Source organism: Pinus tabuliformis, chromosome 5_2 (genome assembly GCF_031772625.1).
Source record: "Pinus tabuliformis cultivar Carrire ecotype Pingquan chromosome 5_2, CPIR1, whole genome shotgun sequence".
Classification (NCBI taxonomy): domain Eukaryota; kingdom Viridiplantae; phylum Streptophyta; class Pinopsida; order Pinales; family Pinaceae; genus Pinus; species Pinus tabuliformis.
The window spans coordinates 1,029,380,772-1,029,400,009 of record NC_142306.1 but is presented as its reverse complement, the minus strand read 5'-3'; the positions used below and the strand labels follow the sequence as shown (position 1 = coordinate 1,029,400,009).

Here is a 19,238-nt window from a genome sequence, read left to right as displayed (position 1 = left end):
CCATCGTCAAAATTTTTTCAAGTTTGGAGGAGACCTTGAGGACACACCAACGCAGTAGAGGCCAGGAGATTGAACTTTGTCTATGGCTATTTTGTCGGGAAAGTGATGCCCGAGGTGGCCCAACGCAGATATACCTAGAATGAAGAGGGAATGGTGAAGAAGAATGGTTCTTTGAGTGATCACCTATTGGTAGACTAGTGCCTAATCCGTTGGGGAGAATGGAGTCTAGGAGAATGATGAGAAAGGACTTCGTTTCTCGGTCAAGAAGGCCTCAAGGACTACTTGACTTGGTCTTTAGGGCAAGAAGAAGTGACCTTAAAGCACTATACTTTGCTTTGCAAAAAGATATGGCTTATGAAGATAAATTCAATGGTAGAATTATCCCTAGGAGATTTCATTCAACATACATGGCCCATACATTGAGAGATGCTATATAGAAACAATAATTCCACAATTTCGCAATTATGCAATGCAACAATTAGCCCTAGTATAGCGAAAATCCCATACCAATGCGACAAATTAAAACAAGAATAACATTAAAAATGTGTACTTACATGTAAGAGAACATATCCAACCATCAACCCATTTGCCAATAAAGAAGTTCCAAGATAAGAAAGTCCAATCCAAACATCAAAATTCATCCATGCTCCAATTCATCCTTCAAGAAAGAAATGCAAAATTCTCAAGAGAGAGATTGATCCAATCCAAGTGATCATCCAAAATGAATTCATTTCTGTGCTATTTATACACTCATTAGGAGTTCAAAATACCTAATTTTAGCCTACATTAGCTCATCAACTAAAATAATGTGCAAATAACTATCTTTTGGTTACAAGCCCGCCAAACTAGCTCACAAACAAAATAATAAGCCTCCCAAGAGGTCGAATAATCAATAATGCATGTCGTTGGGATCTTTAAGAGGATTGGTGAAGTCCATAAGTGTCAAAATGATGAATTAGACTTCCAATAGAAATGGACACGGGGTTGGCCCTTTGTTCTCCACATAATAAACCTGTGGTGCTCCCAATGGCTGTGAGGGCACACAAGTGACCTCATGGGTCTCCAAGTGAGTCGAAGATGCCTTTAGTCCATCTGTAAGGGCTCAAATGATGGTGTAAGTGATGTCACATTAGCATAGAAGTCCTGGGTCATCTTCCAAGTGCATGGTACAACTATGGGGCAGGCTAAGCAAAGGTGAACTAGGTACATCTTCCTAATCCAATAGGTGAATCTCGAGAAATCTCTGAACATTTATGGGGATCCATGGAGTGTTTTCTACTACTGTGGAGGCCCATGGCTCTTAATGCACACCCTACATGTGCCAATGTATCCCTTTGGAGGGTTAGGACTCCGTATAGGGAGACCAAACCCAAGATGGAGATCACCTGCAATCCTACATAATATTCGATGCATCCCCTAGCCTTCCAGTACAACAAGTCACTAAGGAAATCGAGTAAAAGAGCTTACAAACCATGGAAAACAAGTGGGGACTTCATAATGGCATGCCCTTCCATAATGGGCTTTGATATGTGCTAATGTCTCCAAGCTCGAAATGGGTTTAACCAAGCATCCTATAAGTGTTTTCTACTTCTAAAGGGGATAATATGTCCAAGGTACATCCCTTAAAGGGTGGTGGCATGTGACAAAGAGATGAACGAAGAAGGGGATGAAAGGAGTAGCCCTGGGTCACATGCTGTGGTACGAGGGTAGCTAATACAAGGGAAGACCACACTTAGGTATATAGTGTATAATAGAGAGCAATTGTGGTACATGAGGTGCCCCGACCTTGATTTTTCCACCCTTCTTTATATGCCTGTTGCCTTTTATGATTTTTCTTTAATTAACTGCTCGGGGTTCAAGCGTTAAGAGCATGATGTGTGAGCTATAGCAGTGGATACCCCTTTTAAGGTAGAGTGGTTAATTACCCAGCAGGATTTGGGACAATCATGGGTTCCTAAATGATAAAGGAGGCTCATCTAGAGCTTGTAAGAACTAGGGTGATGGCCATGATGATGGGGTAGAGCTCATGTATTGGATTTTGTCCACGTGCTAAATGTGTTTGTCCCGACAATATTTTTCATTTTGTGGTACATTTTCCAGTTGAATGTGGCCAATTATGCTTTTGTTTTGTTTTGTTTTTGTTTTTGTTTTTTGTTTTGTTTTGTTTTGTTTTTGTTTTTTGTTTTGTTTTGTTTTTTCAGCTGCATCAACCTCCAGGGCATCATTCCACGCTTGACCCAAGGTGTGGGCAAGGGCAAGGGGAAAGCTAACCCCATGTCGAGCCAATGGAGGAATGTGGACTTAGGTGGGAGAAATGATGAGTGGGGTTATAATGAGAGGAAGGGGAGTGATATATGTGGATGAAGGGAGCGAGACTACGCAACCAAAATTAGGGTTTTCCATGTCGTACCATCCCTAAAGCTCGAAGGTCAATAAAAGAGATCCCATAGGGACTAGGGTTCAAGGTTAACATCCAAAAAGAGGCCTAGGGGACGAGAACACAGACCTAGCCCATTATTTCTGCCGAATTCCCCCATTAATCTATGCCTAGAAGTGTCTATGATAAGAAAATACAATGCTCAATTACCAAATGACAAGGCATACCTTTAGATTCGGGAGGCCCACCTTTAAACATCTGATCATGGCAGATGGGTGAAGGACCACATCGCTAGCTTAGGTGGCGGAGAAATGGCACAACGAGCTAGTTGGTGGCTGCTGGCTGAGGGCCATCTTGGAGAATTTTTTTCTCCTAAGGATATCACCTGCAAAATGGTAGGTAAGAGTACGAACATATTCGATCATGTTGCATGAGTACTAGAAAGATGATGCCAAGGCTAGGCATATTATTCTAGATGGGGTCAAGGACCACATAGTTCCACATTTAGCAGAAGAAGATACAACCAAGAAGATGTGGGATGCCATCAACAAACTTTTCCAGGATAAAAATATGAATCAGAAAATGATCCTAAGAGAGAAGCTTAGAAGCACCAGACAAAATAAGGGAGAAAACATTGTTAGTTATCTCACTTGCATCAGGACAATCAGAGATGAGCTAGCAACCATTGGAGAGAAGGTCAATGATGAAGAGCTTGTGAGAACAACCTTGAATGGGTTTCAGAAGTAGTGGGATGTTTTCGTGCAAGTGGTTAGTGGAAGATCTGATTTTCCTAGTTGGGAATGCTTGTGGAATGACTTCACATAGGAGCTTCGACTAAGCCTTGTGAAAGGCAATAATGGTACTAGCAGTAGTTCTGAGCAGAAGGGAGATGACAACGAGAATGTTGCTCTTGTGAGCAAGGGAAAAGCGAAGAAGGGATCTAGTAAAGGGTCCAACTCCAAGGAGGAAAAGAAGAAGGACATGTCAAAGATCAAGTGCTATGGTTGTCACGAGTTTGGCCATTACTGTAGCAATTGCCGTGCAAGAAGAAAGGTGACAAGAAGGGCGAGAAGAGACAACAACCATCACAGATGAGATTTCTAGTCAATTGGAGGATGAGTTTGCACTCATAGCTTGCAGTAGCAGTCTAGGAGAGTTGTGGCATAGTGAAATGGGCCATGGGGTACTCAAGGTGATAGGTGTTCCATATGCAAGCATGAAGCATGATGGTTTCGAATGTAGAACACCTTCCTCGCTAAGAGGGAGTGTTGGTTGATGCAGCTCGAACATGTGTTTTAGCCTTAGGTGGTGTCAGTGAGGGTAGGAACACAAGAGCAAAAAATATCTCCAAGCCTAAGTTATTATTTTGAATCTAAATGTCTTAATTAAATTCATTAAGACATAGATTAATTAATTAGTAATAATTGAGACATGGTAGAATTTCCTCTAAAGACTTCTAGTAAAGTTTCTAAATGAACTTAGCCATTGATTAGATCATTTCAGATCTAGATCTTGGCCGTTGATTTCTCCTCAAGAGATTATAAAGGAGATTGATGGGTAGTCTTGGAGATCATTCATTGCAGTGAAGAGGGTGTAGTGATAGCATGATTTGCGACCGGTAAGGGTTCCAGTAACAGTTGAAGCAGTAAATATTTCCGGAGTTTTCTTTCATCAGTATTCTTCTAGTGTTCGAGATCTGAAGGAGGAATTCTCCTAGATTTATTGTGCAAATAGTGAGGCCAAGATTTCCAGGAGATGTCGTATGAGATTGCTAGCCAAGATTTCCAAGAGATGTTGTATGAGATTGCCAGCCAAGATTTCCAGGAGATGCCGTACGAGATTGCCAGGAGAGGCCATACAAGTTGACAATTTAACATATCGAGATTTCTTGTTGTAGAGAAAATTGTAGGAAATCAGTGCGATTGCAGAAAAGGCGCATTGTAGGAATTTGTAGCAGCTGTTGGAATAGTAGTGTGAATTGCAGGAGAGGCAATGTCAGGTTGCAGAGGGAGGCTGTGAGCCTTCCAATGGTCAAATCAATTTGTGTAGGTGAAGAGATTTTGTACCAAAGCTTTGCTGGGGTTTGGCAAACAATATTGTAATATTTATCAATTGCAAAATTTGTTGAAGATTAATAAAACTCTTAGATTTGTAGAATTGGTTTTCCCTTTGGGGTTTTTCCATGGGCATTTTTTCCAAAAATTTGTGTCCATATTGTGATTAGTTTTCTATTAGAGTTTCCACAATTTATTTTTGTGAATATTGCAATCAACTTTTTATTCAGTATTTGCAGTAAAATAGTTTTGCTCACAATCAAATACATTGGATAATTATCGGTTGATTGCAATAAGTGATATTTTTATCGATTTTTCACATGCATAGGGACTTTTGCACCTAGTGGGTACCTAGGAAGTAATATGAATCACTAAGATGATTCCAATTTTTTCAATCCCGTTGACCACAGTCCAAGAAGCAGAGTACAAAGTAGTAGACACTTTTTCAAGGATCATTCTCATCATTCAACTTCCAGTTTTATCATTGTAAACCCAATTTCTGCAAAATTATTGTAAATGATTCTAGTATGACTATGAAGAGATGTAATAACATTTAGGTAAGCCTCTGATCTTCTCAAAGGGTTTCATCCGAAGGAGTTTTTTAACCTCCATGAATTATGTGTGTTTCTAAACATGGATAATCGACAATGTTTTTGTCCCAGCTACAATCCCAAAGCTAGGGTGGAATTCTTTGACAAGGTCTTAGGTGAGTCCTAGTGTTTATCAAGTCTATGTATTTTTTCATACTAGATCATATTGTGTCACGGAATTGGGTAGTGCTTTGAGGGTCTATGTCTAAATGTGTATTTCCCCTTTTAAGAGTTGAATTAAATTGTAATATCTTGTAAAAATATTTTAGTGCATGGTTAACATAGTTAGACGCCATGGTTGAAATATTTGAGGATGGAAAAAATAATTAATCCCCTCTTGAGTCTTCTAATTAATTTTTATGGCAAAAAATGAAGATAAATAATTAGCCAAAAAATTAATTATGCATGGGTCAAAAAATAATTAATTTTGGGAGGTTCTCCACCAAGGGGAAATTGGACTTTTTAAGAAAATTTGATCCTTTGGACCTTGATGGTTAAGTCAAAGTGATTTTTTTGAGGATATTAGTCCAAAATATTATTTTTTGGATTAATAAAAAAGGGTTATAAAAGAAATTCGATTTTTTCCTCAAAAAATTAAAAAACAACGACGGAGATCAAGTTATTTTCAAAGGAAAATCAACAAATGAGAATATTTTGATGAGGATCAAGCCAACTAGCCCTTTATTTCCAATTGGAGGGGTTTTCTTCTCTCATTTTCTATATATCAAAGCTATCGAACTCATTCCATCTTTGGATGATGTAATCTGTAATGCATGTACTGAGCCTTGCTTTGTTGGAATCGTATTTCTCATAATAGAAAGACTTTGGGGTTTCAATTCATAGTGTTCTTTTATCTGTTGATCTGTGGTATGTGCTAGTAATTTTTCATGCTCTATATTATATGCGCTTTATAAATTATTATTTCATTTGCTGCAAGACGAAACATCTATTGGTACATGTATCTTGCCTTAGGTGTTGGGTTTAGATCTATAACCACAGATATAGATTCCACATGATGTAACAATTCATCTTTTAAGTTTGAATAGAAATCTATAGGTATGCTAGCCCTTGGTCTCCAAGTTCATAGATTGTGGAGAAGAATTGATTGTGTTTGGATTTTGAGCTTTCATTTTGTAGGGTACTTTGCAGAAGGGTTTGGGCCAGTGATCCATTTACATACATCATTTATTTTAAAGTCTCTCAAAATTTTTTAATCTCTCTCTTGTGCTATAACAAAATTTACATGCTATTAAGAGCTAATTTATTTTGTAAATATTGTAGATAATTGTAAATTGTTTTTCACTAACCCTTGTTTATATTTGAAGTTTTGTAAATAATTATTGTGTTTTGGGGTTTATTTTATTTTTTTGTATATATTGGGTTCTTGGGTCTTCTCCATTTAATTTTGCAAGTGAGGAATCAAGCTCTTGAAGAGAGGAAGGCTGATCGAGGCCCTTGAGGTTAAGATCTAGCCCTTCCGGGTCACTCTTGCTCAACTTCCAAGCTAGAAGAGGACGCTGCATGCATTTTGTGGCATTTGCAGGGAAATTTTTGCTTTGCAGGGGTGCCGCAGGCCTTAGAGGCCTTTTAGGGGTAGTTGTAGCCCTTTGTGGGCATTGTAACCCAAGTGACAACCCTTTGGGCTTCGCCGCAAGCCTTAGGGCCTTTTCCCATCAAGCTGTAGCCTTAATTGGGCTTGCGGTAGGCTTTAGATGTAGTGTTGCAGGAAACGTCCCCCCGCCCCCCGGATCAAAACCTTGATCTGCGATCCGTATGGATGCGTGGGGGATGCATCGTTTGAAACGCGTTTCGGGCTGATAAACATGCTTCCTGGAAATTTCAGGAAGAGTGTGCCCGAAACGCGTTTCGGTTTTTCCGAACCACATTTTGGTTTTTTCAAACTGTGTTTTGGTTTTTCCGAAATGCGTTTTGGACGGTGCTTCAGCTGTACGAAGTGTTAGGCTTCCGAATATATATATATATAGCAGAAGCAAGTTTTGAATATAAATGCAAAAAAGTAAAAAAAATATATATATATAGCAGACGCTTTCGCGTCCCTGCTTCCAAAAAACGTCCCCGTTTCGTCCCTGCTTCGTGCAACATTGCTTAGAGGCCTCTTCCGTCCTTGCCGCAGGCCTAGAAGGGCCTGTAGCCCTAGGCTGAGCCCTTTTAGGGCTTGGTCTCCCCAACCACAGGCCTATTTGTCCTTTTTTTCCCTAGTTGCAGTCATTTTTTGGCATATTTGTGGGGCTTTGGCATTTAATTTGACTAGGTTTGCAGTGGAGCCCCCCCTCCCTCCACGAACCCGCTCCCAATTTGCGCTCCCACTAAAAAAAATGCTCCCTGGTTTTGAGGGAGCGATTAGGGGAGCTCACTAGTCTTTTTTGTAGTAACATTCCAAATGCAATTTTTTTCAAAGAAACAAATAATTTTTCATTAGGGTAGCCTAATGATCAAGCCTATTGCCCTAGTATTGATATGTGATTCATGGTAATGTTAAATTCTTAAAGTAAAAGTGACATTCTCCTTAATCTTCATTTTCATCTTGACATTCTCCATTCTCCTTAATCTTCATTTTCATCTTTTTACTTAAATTTTTAACATTACCATGAAATGACTCAGTATGTTTGAGAGTGGTTCCGACTTTATTGGATTTCATATGGAGAAAGTAGAATTTTAGATCTCAGTGAAAATCCAACAGACTTTTCAGTTTTTCAGGATTTCAGGATTGGGGGGATTACAATGTTTCCTTTGGATTTTGTCATATATTAGGCTATGGAACTCGTATTTAATCAAGAGCACCAATCCCTCTATGTACCTTTATGTTAGTGACATTGGTTGTCGAACTCCTCTATCATGACCCTACTAAAAATGTACCCATCACTCAAACAAAATCTTGACTTGACATGCCATGTTTTTTCTATCTTATGTTAATGCTTAGAGGGTGATATTAATGACAGAGATCCCTATATAGATCCAAAGGTAATGATAGAGATACCTCTGGATATTAATGCTTAGAGGGTGATATTAATGGCAAAGATCCCTATTTTCCAACAAGACTAAAAAATTAGACATTTCTCGTGGCGGCAAGAGGCCCAAGCATTAGCAATAGATAATAAATTTACTTGTCTTTTCTCGTTTGTAGTAGTTTTTATAACTGTTGACTCTTTCATATATATTATGATATTTTTTGTAAACAATATATGACAATTTAAGTTTGAAGTTTGAAGTTGGCAATTATAACTCATTGGTAATGAATTATGAATATGATGCTTCCTGAAAGTTGAAAGTTGTTTAATTTCATTTCATTTTATAACATTTCATTTCATGTTAGATATTATTTGTTGTAATGGTTACAGTTAGCTTACAAGTACAACTTTGGTGATCAATGATGATAAATGTTATATATTGAATTCTGAAAGCTTGAAACTTTAAGATTGATGAATCATGACACTCAATATGTTGTATGTTACTATGTTACTAACTTGTGGACGTTGTTGATGAAGATTATAACTTCTAGATGATTGTTGTTATATGGTTCAATCTATGTTTTTATGTTTTTTATATCTAATTCGTCATTTTACATGCTTTTGTTGACATATGTGCATCAAAATATAAAGAATATAAAAGAATATATATTATATAAAAAATCGCTTCCAAACCGTGAGCTTATGAAAATGTCGCCCCTGCTCTCGCTCCCCGTTTTCGCTCCCGCTCCTAAGTAACCTTGAATTTGACACCAATCTTTGTGGTTGCAGGGTTGGGGTAAGTTTGGCAATTGTTTGTAATTGATTTCTATCATTTTGAGCCATAAATCTTGGGTTTTCCTTGCTAACTAATTTTTTTGCATACTTGCTAAGCTCTTTGACAAGGGTTTCAAGGCCTAAAATAGCTCAACAATCCATCAACCAGCCCTAGAAGCGCTAACCATCACTGGAAGAGGGCTGATCTATCCTATTTTAGGCTAACAAATTGTGTTGCAAGTGTTTGAATAAGTTCTAGTCCATTGAAAGGTCAACTAGTTATCAAACTAGACCTCTAGGCTCAAGGGTTTGCCTCTTCCACCCTGTTGTTGCATAAAGTGTCTAGGCACTGCGACAATGCTTAGAGTAAGGGTTGTCACTCTAATCCTTACTCACTCTGTTTAGATTCTCTCCTAGACAAGTCAAGGGGGGTAGTCCCTAAGGTGAATGAATGAGAATAGCCTGTGAAACACAGGCTCTAGGAGACTTGAAGATGGACAACCTGATGAATTTAGAACAAATCTTGGTCAACTGAGATGAATAGATTAAACACAAGACACAACCACATGATAGAAATGATTATAGACCAGTGCCTTAGTATTCGATTAACCATAGACTGAACAGAAACAAGATATCCCAAGTAATTTATATATGTGGCAAAGCGACGATCATGAACAATTAAGTGTGAATGCTCAAAACTGCAATATATCTAGCAATTAAATTCCATGAAGACTTATGAAAATTAAATGCTAAACAATGATTCTAGATTAAAAATGATTTTCTTCAATAACCCAGATCTAGAATTAATTATCTTTCTCCTATCGCCAATATAATTTTTAAAACATTAATCACACTTGACAATAGAGAAATACAAAAATTGCATTTAATCACCAAAAACACCAAGGAATTTTAAATTAGAATTTTAATTATTCCTTAGGCAATAATTTTAATGTGGTAAATGAAGAAATCAAACTAAATCAAAGGGTTAATAAATTAAAATTTTAATGGGCGATAGGCCACATTAAAAATATTTAATGTGAAAGCGCAAACCCACCTTTAATTTATTTCATTCTCAATTTTATAGTGACTTAATTTTTTTTTGATAGATTTTATAGATTTTTAAATTTTAGAAATTTTTATGTTTTTCAAAGGAAAATAAATAAAATCAAAATCATAAAAAAATGATAAAATGTAAAACAAAAATGAAATCAAAAATAAAAAAGAAAAGGGTAATCAAAAAATCAAAATCAAAGAATCATAAGTAAAAACAAAATAATTAAAATCAAAAACAAAAAAATATAAAAATCAGAAATCAACAAACAAATCAAAATCAATACAAAATTGAATCTCAAATGAAAACGGAAATACACTAACCCTAACCCCTAACGTATATACAAATAAAAAATAAAAGTAAAAAAAAGAAGGAGAAAGTTGAATGAGAGTTTATGTTTACCTATAGGTCAGCGGATGAAGAGAAAACAATGACGGCGACAAGGATGGAAGAAGACTGCGTGGGAGAACAAGGGTGAGGAGAAAGGAATACGCAACAACGAGGGATCACGTTTGAGCAAGGAGGAAATGCGGGCTTGTAGGACGACGACAACACGCAGATGAGACAGCGGAAGGGATGGGGAGTTGCGCGAAGAGAAGGCCGTGATGGAGAGGGCCACATGAAGGAAGGGAGCTGCAGATTGATGCAGAGAGAAAGGTGGGGCTGCGAGAACGATAAGGCAACAAAGGCAAAATAACGTGCAGGGATAAGAAGGAAAGGGATGCCGTGGAGAGGAGGGCAACAAGAGGAGGACGCAGCAGATGGAAAAGACGAGGACATGCAGCGAAAATCTCGAAGAGACGAAGGACGACTAGGGTTTTGAAAGGAGCTCGAGTAGCAGGGGAAGGCAAAACGCATGAATGGAGGAGCGATGCCAATAGCAAGGGAGAATAAAAGGGTTTCTCTAAAAACAATTTGAAATTTTGCAGCGAAACGAAAACCCAGCCAGTAGATCTAAAAACTCAGAAATGGTAGCTAAAAAATCCTTTGAAATATTTCCAGAAATTTTGATTAAAATGTTAAATCCTTTTGCTTTAGATTTATTCCCGAAACCCTCATGAAAGTTTCCAGATCTAAAATATTCCACAACCCTTGGATTGCAAAAATTTAAATAATATCTTTGTAAAATTATGTAAATAAACCCTAGAGATCCAAATCTTACCCTCTAGGGCCTAGATCTGGACTCCACACAAATTTCCATCTTAGATCTATAGTTGCACGACAACAAGAAAACACCCAAACGATATGTATAATGATAAAAAAACTAAAACCCAGAAAAACCCAAGTCAAAAAACCAAAAATAATTTACAGATCTATGCACAAGAATGGTAGATCTATCAAATCTGAGGAGTATGAGTTCAAATCCGTTCCCAAATCTGGTAATCTAAGGCTCTCAACAGCCAAATCTATCAATTTCCCACATATTTTTTTTTAAATTTTAAGGAGGTGCTAGCTCGAAACCCTTCGTGCATCACCAACAAAAAATCTTATGATAAGCTTGGGATTAATTTTACTGGGCTTCTCAGAAAACACTGATCGGGAGTTGGCTGGTCCAACTGAAAACTTCCCCTAACGCCCGAGGATCTAAAATCAAGATTTTCCTGCAAAACTCAATCCAACCATTAAAAATAGAGCGAGAAAATAATAATAAAACTCAGACAAATAGAGATACCTGCTATTATGTTCAAAATTTAGATTATTATTCAAACCCCAACAATTGAGCAAGATATCTGTACTCAAATCACTCTTTAGAAACTATCATCAATGGCTTTAGAAAAAATTATGCATGAAAACAACACATCTTATAGTATTCCCATGAAGAGTAACACCAGCAAAACTTAACCCCAAAGTCTTTCTTTATTATCCAGAAAAAGATTACACAAGAGCTTCTTGCTAAGCACACGACTCAAAGGTCGGATAGATCGACTGACAAATGACTTCCTATTTAAAGATAAATCCTCCAACAGCTAGTTCGAGTGATCATCGTCAAAGCAATTTCGACCGTTGAGGAAGATTAAAATTCATTTTAATCTCATTCATCGAAATATTTAAATATTTGGAAATTTGATTTTTTCATTTAAATGCATTTTAATTAACTCAAAATTTAAATTTTTGAGTTAATTTCCCCAAAATTTTGACTTTGACTTAACCCCAGGGATCAAAGGCTAAAAATTTACAAAATAATTAATTTACCTTAGTCATTGGGCCTCTTAAAATTTAATTTTTAAGGACTGACAAATTTTGCCTTTGGAGAATTTAAATTTACTTAAGACCTAGAATTAATTAAATTTTTGGCTTACGATTTTAATTAATTTTTGGCTTGAACATTTAATTTATCAACCTATGAGGGGATAAATTATTTTTCCAACCCTCAAGACACTTTACATCATGGTTTTCATTTTTTTTTTATATCACAAGGGGGAAAATCCATTATTAATATATCCTCTCAGACTACCCATTTTTGCGACACAAATATAATCCAGCAGAGCAAACAATTTGTAATAAAATAACCTAATCAAATAATTAGGATTATTCCAAAATCACTTTTACATAGACTCGATCTAGAATACTAGGACTCGCCTAAGATCCAATGTTGCACTAATCGTTATTGGGATCAAATTGGCGCGAGGAAAAAGTCGGAAAAAATTGTAAAAATCAGGAAAAAATCGGAAAAAAATCATAACATACAAAAAATATTCATTTTTTTTTTCAATTTTTTTAATATCTAAAGCATCTACAACATAAAATAAATACATTGACACATAAATATGATAAAAGAACTAATATATAAGATGTTTAATATCATTTCTAGTGCCACATCACACATAACAGTGAATCATGTCCTGAATAGTAAGTCCTGACTCATGACTCCCAACTCAGCCTCAAAATATAAACAAAAAGTATAATAATGTATCTCATATCATGAGTCATAATGTCATATACAATGAAATGAACCAAATAACTAAAGTCTAATACTACTGATTTCCTTTGCCCCTCTAGATGTAGATGTCGGTGGAGTTGGCAGTAGACTCTGCTGTGCTCTAGAAGCTGAAGAACTAGGAGCTACAGGAGGTAGACCACGTCCTCTACTGGTGACAGGGGTAGCTTGGGTCACCTCCTCCTCCTCATAAATAAATAAATAAATAAATATATATATATATATATATTTTTTTTTTTTCATAAAAATCGGGCAAAAAAAATAATTTTGTTTTTATCGGCCGATTATATCGCGAAATTTAAAAAATCGCGATTTTACGATTTTATCGCGATAAAATCGCGATTCGTGCAACACTGCTAAGATCCCAGTGACAAAATCCAATCCGGCTCTGGGGTAAGACTGAAGGAAAACTCTGCCGACCATCCGAGAATGGATCGTGAGACAAAAAACCTCCCAGAATGTAGATCGTCACTAGAAAAGTAGGTTTACCTAGGCAATTACATACATGATGCAGATCTACTGAGATTATTTACATCATATATATGCAGAGGAGGTTTACATTATAACATGATGGTTAGGTTGATGATGATAATTGAACGACACGGACACATTGATCAGACGCTATCCCTTTAGCGAAAAAAGGGGGTGTACTGCTATGGGTCATTGACACGTAGTGGTCAACACACCCTCTTCCTCATTGTTTCATGAATTAGATCAGAAGTATGTTGTTGACAACGGTATAATCTCTGAATACACATCTTAAATAAGCTCTAAAACACTTTGGCATAAGCCTCTAACCATCTCACATTAAATTTCAAGTGTTAAGAAAGAGTTGTGGCATTGCATTCACAATTTTCTACGTGATTTTGGGGGACGATCATGTGATTTCTAATATTTGATATAAACATATTAAAGTCTGATATACAAAGTTGCAGCAATAAGAAATCATTTTGCTTAACACTAATATGATCTTATAACTAGGTTCTCCTAAGCTAATAGTAGAGTGTTTGCTTGTATATAAGTGTTTTATTCTCAAGGTAGTAAATTTCATCATAACAATCTCTGTTATCAATCTCTAAAGAACTTATCTCTGCATTGATTTCTGATTTCGTAGCGCTTAAATGATATATCTGACATTGGTATTAATTGGCTAAACATTGGAAATCTAATCTTGGATAATCATTGTGGTGGATGTCATTGAGCTCATAGCATATCTTGTCATTTACTAAATCATTGAATATCATTGATGAGCATTTGATTATTGGAGTAATTCAAAGTTTGTTCCTTTGGAAGATCTTTTCACTTTATTTCGAATTGGGCTTCATTTGTTGAATCATTGTTTATTGCAAATCTTGTTGTATATCTTGATTGCCTAATATTGCTAATCACTTGGAATTATTAGCTAATCTTGTTTTTTAAGTGATTCTGTGATCATAAGTGATAGTAAGACCAATCCAGCTTTGGCTAATTGTAATATCTTTTCCCCATCTTGCTTCATTTGAGACAGTTCAGTTGTTAAGTGCTTCATTTAAATTGCTCTTCTATTGAATATCTAAGATAACTTGTCTTGTTGGAGTACTTAATCTAATTAATTAATCTCATTGAAGCATTCACTCATATCTTGCATATCATTCTAGGATTAGATGTGCATTAATAAATTTACCTCCAAGCATAAGCTTGGTTGATAGAAAGATAGGACAACCCCTCTTTCTTGGCTTGCGACACTTGACCCTTGCACTAAGGTTAAAACAAGTGACCTTGTAGTTCTCTTGTGGATATCCCTTGTAGGAACAGAGGTGCCTGGGTTTTTATAACCTCATAGGAGATATCGTTAATGAGGCCATAGCCTCTTTCTTGTGGGTTTCTTTCTACAACCTTCTTGCGAGACATGCTTCAAGATGTCTAAATTGAGGGTTTTCACCTAGAATAGGCATCCTAACTAAAATCAACCAAGAGCCTGCATCTAACTTAGTTTTAGGTGTTGCATCTCATATAGGATAGTTTCTCATCCTAACAGCGATTGTTCATCCGGTAACTTGGATTTTAATTCATATTGCACAAGTAATTTGACTCTTAAGGCATTAGTCTTTAATTAATAAATTCCATAAATTTAATCAATTGGTGCTTAAATAATTAAACTTGCCAATCATCCTTAACCAAGTTGGTAGGCCATTTAGTTGTGTCTCTTGATCTTATCATATCATCTATAGGGATTACCCCTTGTAGCCTGCTATAGGGAGACAAGTTAAACAGAGAGGGCCGGGATTAGAGTGACAGCCCCTGCCCCGAGTGTTGTTGCATTCACGTGTACAATTTGAGTGACAACGAGTCCTATGATGTCATGGCCAAGGCTTTGGCTTTAAGCCTAACACACGCACACATAGAAGAATCGCTAAGATGCTTTTAATTTTTTAATCAACTAACATCAACCACCTATCAAGAGGTGGGATTCCATATATGTTGTGCAAATATACCACCTAGCTCAAATTAATGGCCTTGGTAATCTCTGAAACAAACAGCACCCCTCTTAGAGGGGTTTGCTGGCCCTTCTATGCAAATGACCACATGATGTAGAAGGAAACGAACCATGGTGGGACAGGTACTGTAATAACATTTTGCTTTTATCAAGGTGAATTTATTTTTGTATATATATGTGTGTATGTATGTATGTATCGCACACACTCACACCTTGATAAACTTCAATTTTACAAATGACAACCACATATCAGCATTTGAACCTGTGAACCTTGACAACCTAGTTTATAACCGAAAGTTTTTTGCTTGTTCTTACATAATTTTTAAAGTATTCTAGTTTTGGGTTCACACCTGCCTTCCTTGATGAGCACCTTCAAGCTCTTTCTTTTCTCTTCACCTGGAGCAGTTTAGATTACATTAAAGCATAATATAAAGGCCACTTGCTATCACCTTCCATAGATTCATCTGGTATGTTGTGGTTCATAATGGAATTCATGATCTTCTCTTGCTACTCTGATTTACAGTTAATTTTTGTTACTTCAGGCGCACACATATTGTGGAGGATATCGTTTTGAAAGCAGAAAATGAAAACTTACCACTGGATTCGATCAAGGATAAGGATGAAGGAGAAAAACTTTATAGTGTTCTTGAAAATGCTGCTGAGCCTGAATTAATAATGGCAGATATGACTTCCACACAACTTACTGCTTTTGCAACTTATCAATCTAAACGAGAGGTTAACTTTGGAAATTTCAACTTTTCTGTCTCCACTTTTCAAGCTCTGCTGAACTTGAGACTATACTCTATTTTAGAAGTGAAAATTGATTCTCTGTAGATACATACGTGTTGCTTAATATATCTTTAAATTTATAGATTGCATTAGCACTCATACAAAACTATAAAACATTTTAATCTTTCAGGCAGCTAAGCAGGCATCCCTAGAGAAACATATTCAAAAGGCTTTGGCAGATGCTGATTTGGACTCAAGGAAAGTAACTCCATTAATGAGATTAAGGATAACTGGCTTGACCCGTAAGGGCATGAATAAAATCAATTGTAAAGGGGGTAATAGAGGTATATTAAAGCGTGAAGGTTTGGTTACAATTTGGCAACCAACAGAAAAGCAGGTAACATATGGAATCAGTGATTTTTTGTCAAATATTTTACACCCTAGGTTTTTGATTAACCTTATGTCTTGCTTTTTGAAGGCTACTGAACTTAAAGAAGGGGCTGTCTATTGTGCATATGGCCTTGTTCCACTGGTTGGAAAATCAGGCGATAATTACAGTCATGATTTAATTCAATTTCAAGCAAACAAGTCCACATTATGGTGTCGTATTCCACAGTCAATTTGCAAAAACTTCGAGTAGGTGCCATTCCCCATTTCTGTGTTGCACTTACATGATTCATCTCTTCTTTGACGCTTCTTATAATAGGACTGAAACTCTTGACAACATTGGTAAATCACCAAATTCTTTACATTTCACAATAAACAACTCTAGTGATTTTAAGGTTGAGATTTTATATTTTTTCTTTTCTTGAAGATTCTTGTACGCTCCGAGGAGTGCATTGCTACTGTCAGATTTGGGCAAAGTTCCACTGTACAGGTACATCAACTCTATCTGAGTTACAAATATGTATAGTTCTGGTGTATTTTCATATTCAATAATTTATTTCATTACTTGCCAGACAACTTAGTGCACTGATAATTTTATTGTTCATACTGCGCAGTGAGTTTGATACTGCTGTTCTTGTTCTGCACGTTGGAGAACCTTATTCATATGGCAAACGAAAGAGACAGTGGTTGTTTGTTTCTGATAGTTCTGTAGACTTTGACAGTTCATGTGAACCATCCGAGTCCATCCTTGCTATTGACTTTTCCTTACCATGTGATTCATTTATTCCTGTTGATCACTCTCTTGCAGGCTTCACAGTAAGGATTGCTGAGCTGAAATTGTTGTATAACAGTCATCAGATTTTAGTCTGTATTCTTTTCTTTTCTAGATTGTGCAAGATGACTGTTTATGATTTAAACTTCTATTCTGTAGCCTTGGAAGATTTCTGTTCTTTTGTTTGTTTCATTGAGCCCATTTTGTTTTGCTTGTTCTGCAAGGTGGGATTTTGTAATTTGTTGAAGCAAAAACGAGATCAAAATAACTCTCTTTGGGTCGCAGAAATGACAGAAAATTCCCTACATTCAGTAAACTTTAATGTTGCCAATTTTTTTCACCTTAAAGCAGCAGCGGAGTCTGTTGATAAGTGGGCAAAAGTCTCATTTCATGTAAGCATTAATTTTCATATTTTTTTGATGATATTGCTTTGGACCAGCAGCATTGAATAGTAGTTAGAATCTAGATTGCCATGGGCTAACTGGATTGCATGATTGTTAATGAGCTTGCAGATGGTGGAAAATCTCTCTCGAAGAGTGTCTGGCATTGTTAGAAATACTATCTGACTGAATTGATTTGGAATGGGCATTTAACTGTCAGTAGAGCATTTATAAGAACTGGAACTAAGTTTTCCTTTATGGATTTGTTCATCGTCCGGTCTTTCGCTCGTACAGATGAGGAATGGTATCAAGTGAATGTCCTCAAATGGCACTAAAATGTTATCTGCATATCGTTCTGATGGATTCAGCCCTTAATGGATGCTGTTATCTGAATGTTAAATTGGTTGGATGATTGCAGTTCTCCATGATCAACATAGCCTAATGTGCTCTACAGCAACAAGGTTGTTTCTATCTCATCAGATGGATCATCACTTCAATTTTGGAGGAGTTATTGGTAATACATGAAATGTCTGTGAGTAGATTGTTATTTGAACATAATCTTGTTTGTAATGTTCTCCCTTTTTTACTATAAATTTTGATATGTCTGTATTATATTTTATTTCTGATGGGTCCTTGTATGGTCATTTCACAGTTACATATTGAGCTTTTGTGTGAGAGACATTGTAAGGCTCTAACACACTTTTTCAATCCTTTAGTTTTCACATGTAATCTCATATCAAGTCAAGATATGTAGGATGTAATTCACGTTGTGCATAAAAGCATTGCGATCAACCTATGAATTTCCCTCTATGGTTGGAATTCCACCTAATTCTATTCAACATTATAAGCAGTATTGTGATTTCAAAGCTTTTTGATCCGTATAAACTAGTTAATTTCCAGAGTATAGAAAATTATGTGTATCATCATGAGTAGAAGGCTCAGTATTGTTCGAATCTTACATGTGAATTGCCAATCACTATGTGGAAATGCGGTATCTGGAAAATATGTCTTATATTTATTCGTATCTGATAAAGAAGGAATTGTTGGTCTTCTTGGGATCTCCCTTCGTTAAAATGTGTGCATTCTCTCTGCTGAAACTGGAGTATTGACCGTCCCCAAGGGGTGGCTCAATTGGTGATCACCGTGATAATGAAGTATTATGTAGCATGAGTTTCCATGTTCAAATCCCCTCAATTTACCCGTGGCTGCGTGCTGGGGGCAGTGTGGTTGGCCTAGGGGTTATAGTGGTAGCAGTCAGAATTTACCCTGTGTCACCTGAGTATGAGACCGACCTAGTTGCCAATTGGAGTATTAACACTCCAATAATGTAGTTGAATATAAGGAAGTCATATATTGGTAAAGTCAATAAATGGTGATAAGTTGTAGTTAGTTAAGGAGTTTAGGGATTAAGTAGCAGGAAACTACCTTCTCAACGAAATAAAATAGCGTCCCCTTCAACTACCTTCATAGCATCGAATAGGCTCTTTTGAACAATAGTTGATATATTTAACATTTCCCTTATATTGTGTATTCATTTTGTCATGGCATGAGAATGCCACATATGATTCTAGAAGACAGTTTATCACACGAGTTATGAGGTTTGAATCAAAAGAGGAGTTCAAAATTGAAAAGTGCATCAAATGTTGTACACAAGGTATATTTTGGTCAGTAGAAAGAAAAAAGAGATGATAGAACTGAAAAAGGCACATTAAATTTTCTCAAGTGAGAAACTTTAGATTTT

At 36.5% G+C, this 19,238-nt stretch overlaps 1 protein-coding gene across 10 annotated transcripts in view; it reads left to right on the top strand.

Moving 5' to 3' along the window:
* Positions 1-19,238, top strand: part of LOC149162751 (protein BREAST CANCER SUSCEPTIBILITY 2 homolog B-like) — a 164,646-nt gene that overhangs the window by 58,005 nt on the left and 87,403 nt on the right. For 2 of the 10 annotated variants that reach the window (XM_089437376.1, XM_089437367.1), the window contains exons 15-21: positions 15,772-15,964; positions 16,149-16,355; positions 16,437-16,594; positions 16,773-16,835; positions 16,960-17,161; positions 17,342-17,509; positions 17,630-18,011. In XM_089437376.1, the coding sequence (XP_089293502.1) occupies positions 15,772-15,964; positions 16,149-16,355; positions 16,437-16,594; positions 16,773-16,835; positions 16,960-17,161; positions 17,342-17,509; positions 17,630-17,683 (1,045 nt within the window). In that variant the 3' untranslated portion in view covers positions 17,684-18,011. Of the gene's footprint in view, positions 1-15,771; positions 15,965-16,148; positions 16,356-16,436; positions 16,595-16,772; positions 16,836-16,959; positions 17,162-17,341; positions 17,510-17,629; positions 18,030-18,149; positions 18,181-19,238 lie in introns of all 10 variants that reach the window. The other 8 variants (XM_089437375.1, XM_089437371.1, XM_089437373.1 and 5 more) reach the window with 8 other exon arrangements.